Raw genomic sequence first — 9,802 nt, 5'->3', positions numbered from 1 at the left:
AGCTTTTTCAACAACGAAGGATCCTAGGTCGAAGGGAATGAAGGTCGAGCTCCCTCTCGACAGGGAGAGCTAGCGCAGAAGTCCAGTCCGCTACATCGAGGCAATCCGGAGCGTGAGACCCAAGAAGAATCCTGAGCCGGTCGTTCATTTCGTGTGTGCGTGAAACCCATGACGAGACGGGAAACAAAACGCACCAGGGAAGTCCAATCCGTGGAATGTTCGAGGGATGCGTTCAATCAGATCGCTTGCAGGAGACCCAGGTGGCCAGAACGACGACATGGGTCGATTCTCAACAACATTCACGTAAGCCCCGTGGGCATCCAGAATTCCTCTCCTCTGATGTTCGAAATCACGATGGTGTTTCTCGCTTAGGCCTATATCGTATTTTTACGTATCCTTAAAAAATGAAATGGAAAATGCGTGGAATAGTCGAGACAGTCATGGGAGCGAATTCTGCATTGCTTGACGCATCGTCTTTGGAGTTGACGGGAGGCGTCAAAGACTCGATCGTTCCCGATTCCCGGCTAGACCCAAAAAGTCTCGGTGTAGGAATGAATCCCGGCTGGAAGGAACCTTTGCCGACGCATTTTTGCTGCGAAATCGTCTTCCCCAGACTCAAGTTCAGAGGTGACATTTTGCATGACGTGAACGGATGGAGACTCGTGATATGTTCGAGGAGATCTAGATGTTCGAGGCGGTGACCGGGATGTCGAATCCTGTGGTTGACAACGTTGAAGTTGGAACCGTATTGGGAAAATCGAGATTACTACGCAAACGCTCGACCTTCTAATTAATTTACTCCAGACGAATCCGTCGCAGCCACCGTTCGCTGTATCGGATCGAGCGCTTTGAATCACTGTCAGCGGAATGCGAGTGGTCTGTAAGGGGATGGAGCATCCCGCTCAGCCCCTGGCTGGAGGGAACCAGAACTGAAGCTCGCTGAGTACGCTTGTCAGGCACCGAAGGACACGGGGGGAGGGGGGTTTCTAGTCGCCAGTCTGCTCTGACGTTGAAGTCGCTAATTTGACGAGCTGAGACAATCGTTCACGGCTGGAAACTTCGGGAGCGGACGGAGCAGACGTCGATGTCTTTGTTCTCTTCCGTTGATTACGGCGAGCAAGGCTGACAGGAGAGAGAGAAAATCGACGACGAGAAAGAGCGAGGGAGCACGGAGATAGCGGAGACTATCGATCGCGCTCAGATTTTCCGGAACGAGGAGCAGCTCGCTCCTTGAAAGTTAGCGATACCGCGACTTGCCTGGCAGGAGTTGTCTGGATGTCTCGCTGGGCTCCCTGGCGGTCCTCTTTATTTTCCCGCGTTCTGCCCCGGCAGCGGTGTAAGACAGCTGGAGGACGTTTAACGGAACAGCACGTAACACCGCTTAATGAAATTAAGAAACACGCCTGTCGTTGAGAGCCACCTGGACCTGCGATGTCTCTCGGAAACTCCGATCCTAGCGGCGAAATCTCCGGATCCGAAGTAGCGACATGCCGAGGCGATCCGACCGTGAGCCTGCCTTGACGCGCACTCGCTGTCCCGAGAGTTCTTCTGGTTGGACGACGCGCCTCGAGCTCGAACCACGTGTCGGGAAACTGTTTGGAACTCGAGCCGTAGTGACAGCTTACGAACCTCCCGTCCGCCCCCTCCCCTGGCCCAGAGGTTCGAGGGCAGTACGCTCCTGCACGTCGACGTGCGATACTCGACGTGCAATAAGTTTTGGCTTGTGGGGCGGCGAGGAACAAAGAAAAGGCAGCGACCACACACATACCACTCGCCAAAGTGTTTTTCGATTGGAAATCTTTTCCCAATTTACGCAGCTGCGGGCCCGAAACTGGCACGAAGAGACGAGTGGGAGAAGCACGAAAGCAGAAAGAAGCAACCGCTGGTGTTTCGTAACTCGACACCAAGCGCAACGACGAAGCAAGCGGTCCATTGACTCGTTTGCACAGCGAGCCGGCAAATCGTATCACGCCATGTGGTTGCTTTGAACGATGCTTGTCGAGGGTACGCGGCTTTCATTTCTGAATTAGGGCGGCTGCGGGGAGATTTGCTCAAGGAGAGATTGATGGCCATGACGGGGAACTTACGCCTGTTTGTCGAGAATCTCGCGTAAACCGCCATAAACCATTCTGAGATTTCGAAACGACGCGTGGAGCCCATTCACCGTTAGACTTTTCTGCAGTCTCACGGTACATTACAAATCCAGGCGGAGCCTACGGAGTGGTTCCCTCGAAGGTTTCGACGAAACCACGATTGGTACAGACGACTGATCCTTGCCGAAATTGACGATGTATTTTTCCGCTTTTCAGGAAAGGCCGCTTCGGAGGTCATTCATTCGGAGGGAGCTCATCATCCGGACAGGACCTGAAATATGAGTAACCGCCACTTTTTCGGTAAGTCACTGACAAATTGCTTCGGGCCGGGGCTCAGACTGATTGAAACTTCGTCATTCGTTCGACTCTGTCTGGATACGTTTTTCCCTCCGTCGAATGAAGCCGGATCAATGGACCCTGCTCCTACATACCTACCTCCCCAGCTTTGCGAGAGTTACGCCCCGGGAGGACGAAGGGGAAATCCTTTCTCGAAGACAATGAGAACGGATGCCGACCGCGAAAATCTTCAGCTGAGAGTATTCCGGACGTTCCCGCTCACCGCGCCCCATTGCCGATCAGGGACGGCATGCATTAAGGGCACACTCCCCGGAGCGATCTCGCTGCAATCCCAGGCACTTCCTGGCAGTTGGGGCCGCCGCGGGCGTGAAACTTTAGAAACATCCGGTCTTTCCAATGATTTCCAGTCCAGGGCGTCGAGGCACTCTCAGGGTGCCAGAGCGCCCGCGGCGTCGACCGGCGGAGCGGCACTCGGCTCGAATACCTCTGCTCGAGTTGTTGATAATAATACGGGCGTCTCTTCCTTCTGCCGCCGAAACTACTGATAAGCGCTCCGGGGCTAAGGCTCAGTCTCTGCACTTGAAAGAGGCTCGCGGAGAAGGGTTGCAGAAGATCAGCGAGCTCGACGGGCTCCAAGTTGCGAGCCGATCCAGGGAGAAGGAAGAGAATTGGGTGGAGTTAAGTAATCATCTGCCAGGAGTGCAACAGATGGCGTGATCTTCAGAGTACGCTTGCGACTCCGAGGAGGAGAGAGTTCGGCGTCGATTCGCGGGTCTCCGTTATCTGGCACCCTTCCTCTATTTCCATTTCCATCTTGTCTGGGATCCATCCCACGCTAGGTCGGTTTTTGCCGTCTGTTCCCCGTGGAGCGAGCGATTCCAATGACTCCTACACTAGAACCTTCTCTCCCATTACCGAGGCTCCCTTCAGTCGATCCTTCCCGGTGCCCTGAAGGAACTCTTCCGCGCGACCCCGAAGCGTGAGGCTAAAAAGACTCGAATCGCAGTATCTCTCCCTCATTGTCCCGTTCGCACCATACGTTCATCCGTCCTGCCGACCGACTGCGGCTGTCCCCGACTTTCATCCTCTCCGAACGTCGCAGACGAGCCGTGGAGTGGATCGTCCGCACGTAGACAAAATTCGATCCAAATCTTATCTTTTAATGAGCAGTCGCCCGGTTGAATAGATCCGCTGAGGTCAACGGAACGCCCCAGTAGTTCTCTCACTCGGTATCCGACTCCGTCGACTTGATCACACCGACCTCGAACAGAACGCCTCGATCGTCCGCGTCGCCTTAAATGCTCACCAACTCCTTCCCCTCATTCTCCTGGATATTTTGCTCCGTCGCCGCTCCGGAGAATTTCCTGGTATCGCCGCCGCCGCCGAATCCGCAGTAACGGCGCCCGATTCTCGACCGACCGGGATCGATCGGTACGTTCTTCCGTTCGGTATCCCAGTCATGGTCGGCTGGCAGACGTCGACGCATTGGGCTCCTCGTTATGCGTTGTTGGGAGAATGAAACAGTGAACTGTGAGATTCAGGGCTGCTCTTTGTCGAATTGGCTCGCTTTTTATCGGAGACTTCGGTTCGGACTTGCCAGCGGTCGATCGACCCATCGACCGATCGCTCAATCCGAGCCCCCTGGGTCGCGCTGTCGTATTGACCCGAACTCGAATGGTTCCTCATCGCGCGAGAACTCAGTCAGACGAAGGATGAGATTCAAGACACGCACCTCATGCACGTCGACGAGAGTTTCCGCTTCGAGAAAAACTCCCATCGAGACTTGTGAATACACCCCTCATCTCGAATCTTGACAGCCTATATGGGACTCGGGTTGGAAGACGATGATCGAAGTAAACTTATGACGGAATCCGCCGAGCGGAGATCAGAGGAACCTGCCCCGGTCGGACAGGAATTGGCTTCGTTTGAGTTAACTCAGACGCGACAGAGTATGGAAAAGTTTGCCGAGTCGAAAATCTCGTTGAACTTGCTGCTGGAATTTCTCGCCGGAGTTCCTCAAACCGCGGGAATCCCCCAATGTGAGCCTAGCGGATACAAGGTCGACTCTATCGTGGTCGGCGAGATTCCGATGCCCTCAAGTCTACGCAGAGCGCAGAGCCATCGCGCATCGGATCGAGGATCCTGATTCATGATCAGGTTTGATCCCGATCTGAGCTGGGCTGCGGGAAAAGATATTTCCTTCTCATTCCGATTCGGTCGAATGTGAGACGGACTACTCGCCTGGCGCGGAACTCGCGCACACTCGTTCGTATTAATCGAAGTTTCCCACCGAAGGAATCGATCATCTCACTAAGTGCTTCTCCTCCGGTTAAAGAAACACTGTTTTGAAAAGAAAATTGAGAGCTCGCGAGGGACTCTAAATTGTTTCGAGAAACTTCCTTGCCCGCAGCGATGGGAACGCAACGTCTGCAACTGTCGACGAACATGATCAATTGGAATGAGGTTGCTCGGCTCGACTGTGGACACTTGCGGAGAACATTGGGACCCCGATACCGTAGTCGAACACGGGAAACCTCAGCGAGGGTTCCGTGGGCGTTCGGCGCCAATTTTTTCCTCAGCTGAACGGAGAGCATCCTGTGAGTCGCTTTGACGGTTGATGTCTATCTTCATTGCAGTCATCATCGGATGCCTTCTCATCGCGCTCTGCGGGGATCGCGGTTACTGTGATGAGCAGGAGTATCGCCTCACTCGGTATTTGATGAGTAATTACGATCCTGCCGTCCGACCTTCCGAAAACGCGTCGTTACCCCTCTCAGTGAAAATCCAGGTCCTACTCCAGAAGATCCAGCAGCTGGTGAGTTCAAAATCGATTCGGGGGCAGAGCCTTTCTGAAATCCTGGAATGTCAGACCGAAAAACTTCTTCGCGGAAGGGTAGCGTGGCTGCATAAAATATCCGTTGCTAATTTCTTTAGGGGATCAGTCATCCTCCCCCTGGGCTCGTAGTGATAAAGCGTTCCGTCCCGCATAACGTCCTCGATAAATGTTATATTTCGTATGGAAGCGGAGTCGACATTCTCCAAGAGGTCCTCCTCAGAATTGAAGGCTCAGAGTCCGGCGCCCATAATCGAATATCTTGCTTCATGCAGAGGACTTATTAAATATCTAGATTGCCAAACTGGTCACTAAATGACGGCAACGTCGGAGATATTCGACTCCGGTGGTTTTCCTCCTCTTCCACGAGCTGAAGTAAGTTCTTCGTTCCATTTCCTTCTGCTGCCACTGCTCGCCTTGGCGGATTTCGACGTGGTCGTCATCGCTGTCGCCGTTGATCGAACGATCGCCGAAACAGGAGTACGAAACTAATACTGTGAAGGCAAACTGGAAAGTTGTTCAGGCAAGTTTTCTCTTCACTCTACCTCACCGATCACGGCAAGCGGCTATTTATCGCCGCTGCAAGTACGGCTTCTCCTGGCGCTCGTATTGGCGAGTTATAAAAACTGTATCACGTTTGCTAAGCCTGCCGGCCGACATGTCCGCTCTGCCAATTCCTCTCGAGAACAGATTGGAGCGAAAAAGTGAGAGAGCTCAGGCTATTGCGAGCCCGGATTCCTGCCGAGGATTTTTAGATGGGCTTCGGCATGGCCGCCAACTCATACCGAGGATCACTGCCGAGCCCCGAAATTCATTTGTGATCGTCGGAACGAAATCCTTGATGTTGCTGGTGTTTTTCCCTCTGTGCCCGGAGCTCGCGGAGACATCTCGAGGAGAATAATTCTCCCGGTCGAACTCGAATCTCTCAGAAGACGTCATCCTCCAGTCGGCTACAGGGGATTCTCTCATTGTCGATGGGCTTAGAACCCTCGTATGGGAAACAAAGCGACACTGTTCGAAAGAGATTGCGTCTTCCGCCCATTCCACGGGCGAATTCGGCTGAGACCTAATCCGTAGGTTACTCGCCGGAACGGCTCGCTCGAGTGAGTGGAGTGAACGAACGGGACCGGAGGGAAAGGTCCTTGAAAGAGCGCTTCACTCAGCGGGGATTGGGTTCTGCTAATTGCATGGCTCAAACCCACATCGCTTAAAGGATCATTTGTCGGTCCGTCGGTTGGTCGGTCAGTCTGTCTGTAGGTCAGTTCTTCTCTCGATCGGTCGACGTAGCCTTTTGAAAGCGGAACACTTGTTGCGGCCGCATCGAGGGACGGCTTTTCTTCTTCGGGATGATTGATTGAGATTTCTGAACTTTCTTCTTCCATTCAGCTGAATATTCATTTCGAAAATTTTCTCACAACGCAGAGATGGAACGACGCCCACTTGCGGTGGAACTCTTCCGATTTCGGGGGAATAGCTGTCCTGAGAATACCCTCGAATCAACTGTGGAGACCTGATGTCGTTTTGCTCAATGGGTGAGTCCATGCGTGGGGGAAACGTGATCCGATGGATTCCTGCGAGAACCTTGATGATGGTTTGACTCACGTAGAACAACAAAAACTGAATATTTCTTATCTCCCAGCAATACAGCGGATCGCCGCGAAAGCCACGCCGTAGTTCACAGTTCAGGCGAAGTTGTGCTCCTAGAGGAGCGTAGTCTTCACTCCTGGTGTCATTTCGACAAGCTACATCTCTTCCCATTCGAAGTACATCTGTGCAAGCTATCACTCGCTTCTTGGGCCTACGATGCTTCCCAGGTAGGTCACGTCTGCGTTACGTGATATCACCGCAAACGACGGCTGTTATTCCGCGTGTGATTTGTGATCGATTCGTCAAGCCTTCCTGCTCGAAGAAGACCGAGTCGAAGAGGTAAAAAGTTCCGGCTGAACACGATGCATCCCTCGAGTGAGTTTTTCCCTCTCTCACTCCTGCAGATCACCATGGAGACTCCGTCATTCGGCGTCGACGGACTACTTACGAGGCCATCGCTGGAGTTCGTTCACGAATTGATATCGTCCGATCCCGCGCCGAAAATAATCATCACAGATACAATCGCTCGCTCGACGGTCAATCTCGAGCTCCGGCTTCATCGGAGGAGTCCTCTCAGTCAACTAATGTGCCTTTTGTTACCCGTAATATTGGCTAACATGTTGTCGATCATCGCGTTTTTTGTACCTTCGAATTCGGGGCAGAAATTGACCATCTCGACGCAAAGTTTAATTGTTCTCTGCATTGTCCTTGTGTATATGCATCATGCGATGCCAATCTCATCCGAGAGGGTACCTTTGTTGGGTGAGTGACACCAATCGAGCTCTTGCTGCTCTTTACGCGGACGACGGTTTATTTCTACAACGCTGTGATTTTTCGAGCCTTTGGTGAATTGAAGAGGATTTTTCAGTGGTGTACGCCGGATGTTCAGCAGTGATGGTATCCTTATCAATCCTCTGCTCAGTGCTCACATTGACGCTGCACAGCCAGTCCGGATGTCGACTGCGACCGGCGGCTGTGCCTATGACTCTGAAACGCGTCATACGAATATTGGCGAAGCTCTTCGTTATGGATTGCTGTTCCGTCAAAGCTTCGGACAGCGATAAGAAGGAAAAGAATCAATTGGTGAGTATCCGAAGCGAGAGCAAGTTTTGATCTGAAGCAGACGCCCTTCCTCCGAATCACTGACTTGTCTTGAAAATCCATATTCCGAATCCACAAGGCTCGTCGGCCGGGAACGTCGGAGAGGATAGAGAGGAACAGCATTAACTCGGGGGCTGGGTTCGCGTGCGTGAAGAACTCGGTGCGCTAGCCGGCCTGACGTGCCTCGCGGAAGGCGGACCAGCAACCGGTGATTGATTGACTCGCTCGCTGACTCACTCAGTCAACCATCGACCAGCCGACTCCGTAGAAGCGATCTAGCGAGGGCGACGAAGCAATCTGGTCGAGGAGGAGAAATCATCTCAACAGGAAATACAAAAGCAATATTTACCTGCTCGTCATATGATAGAGGGCGCGCAAAGGAAATTAACTTGCCGTTGACGCCGGAAGCCGGCCAGGAAGCGACAAGATGGCGGATATCGAGAGCAAGAAGCTTGTCCATCCGGAGAGCCCTTGCGGAATATACTCTGTCTGGGAGCACACACGGTCTCAATAACACGCATCGTGGTGCTTACTGATTCGGCTCGCAGATCGATCGGAACGTCTCAATTTCCCCCAAGAGCTACTGAGACCAAAGAGAAGCACTGGAGGCTCGGAGAGAAGCATTGTAATATAAGACATCGCCTTCCAGGACACTCCGAAGGCCCCAGTGGAGTTCACCACAGATCACATTGAACACTACAATTTCTCACCTTCTCTGAGGTCACACAGGAAACAGTTTCTCTTCGACGGTACGGCTGGTATCGCTGCCGACACCAGTGCAGGTGGGTTCAGCTTTCCTCAGTCTCGGCAGGTTTTTGACATCATTGGGAGTGTTTAGAATTTATCGGTTCACAAGGCGAGAGGAATTCATCCTTTCGAACCTTGCATGCTGAAGCTCGCGTCCTCCGTTAGGGGAGAGCGCGGCGAGCCGAGTGGAGCGGAGTTACCCCGAGGCTTCGTCGGTCGGGAGTCGATAACTGTTCATGAAGTTTGTCCCCTTTCGAACGCCTAGATATTCCATGGCCTGTGGAGAAGGCATGCGGGATGTGGGACATTACTATAGGACACGACGGGTCTTTTGTCAAGTTGACTTCTACAGACTAATGACTTCATGCACCTGCTAGCCCTGATACCGCTATTCCCCTGACGGACGTTGTAGATGCTCTTGTACTATGTCGAGTAGGTCCTGTGACTCTTCGGGGAACGCGAGCGGCGGAAACACTTTTAAATCAGGCTGCGAGAAACTTCTTTATAGTCTCCCGGCCGGATAGATTCACACGCTGTCGGGAGACTCGAGCGGCCGTTTCAGTCCCGTGTAACATCGCTGCACGTATTTCGCAGGTGGCTTGGGCAGCGTGGCGACAGGCGTCGGCGACTGCGGCTTAGGTGACCTCGTGGGTCAGACTGTGTCGATGGTGTGGCAAGCACCGCCCTTGGCGAAAATCGGTGAATCGGTATCGAGCTTCGACGAACGTCTTCGGGAAGAACTCCGGCGTCAAGACATCCGCGAAGAGTGGAAAACTCTCTCGTTACTGTGTGATCGGGTCTTCCTCGGTGTTTTTTTCCTTGGGTCCGCTGTTACTGCCGCGCTCGTGCTCATCTGTTCGTCGTAATCCGGACTCTACGAAGAATCGAGCCAGGATTGGATTGGAGCGCAACACCATCATCATCATCACTCACTCTTCGTTAAAATCCCATCTCTTAGATAAAACTTCATCTTGTTTGTCTGATATCCCCGAGGTGAGCCTCAAGAATGTCTGAATGAAGCCTCTGAGCAATGACTGAAAATAATCAACGGATGGATCGGGACGAGAGTTCTCGAATCGAAATTGTGAGAGTATTTCGGCACGGGGCAAGAGCTCATTTGAAAACCTAATTTGGGTCAAAATCT

The 9,802-nt window shown here is 52.8% G+C and overlaps 1 protein-coding gene across 1 annotated transcript; it reads left to right on the top strand.

The window, feature by feature from the left end:
- Positions 1-5,007: 5,007 nt before the first annotated feature.
- On the top strand, positions 5,008-9,524 carry LOC100898538 (neuronal acetylcholine receptor subunit alpha-3-like). The gene is made up of 8 exons (XM_029113261.1): positions 5,008-5,205; positions 5,702-5,746; positions 6,646-6,755; positions 6,863-7,037; positions 7,215-7,572; positions 7,679-7,893; positions 8,561-8,693; positions 9,253-9,524. Exons 1-8 carry the CDS (start codon positions 5,008-5,010, stop codon positions 9,522-9,524), a joined length of 1,506 nt encoding a protein of 501 aa, XP_028969094.1.
- Positions 9,525-9,802: the final 278 nt, after the last annotated feature.

The sequence above is a fragment of the Galendromus occidentalis genome, unplaced genomic scaffold, assembly GCF_000255335.2.
Source record: "Galendromus occidentalis unplaced genomic scaffold, Mocc_1.1 scf7180000076500, whole genome shotgun sequence".
Taxonomy (NCBI): Eukaryota; Metazoa; Arthropoda; class Arachnida; order Mesostigmata; family Phytoseiidae; genus Galendromus; species Galendromus occidentalis.
Note: the sequence above shows the minus strand (reverse complement) of the source record. Positions and strands in the feature narration are given on the sequence as shown.

Bases quoted from the DNA above. Each gene is read 5' to 3' on its own strand.
- LOC100898538 (XM_029113261.1), top strand. From the start codon at position 5,008: ATGTCTATCTTCATTGCAGTCATCATCGGATGCCTTCTCATCGCGCTC. The intron at 5,747-6,645 runs GCAAGTTTTCTC...CTCACAACGCAG, and splicing joins CAAACTGGAAAGTTGTTCAG to AGATGGAACGACGCCCACTT. The intron at 7,894-8,560 runs GTGAGTATCCGA...ATCGCCTTCCAG, and splicing joins AGAAGGAAAAGAATCAATTG to GACACTCCGAAGGCCCCAGT.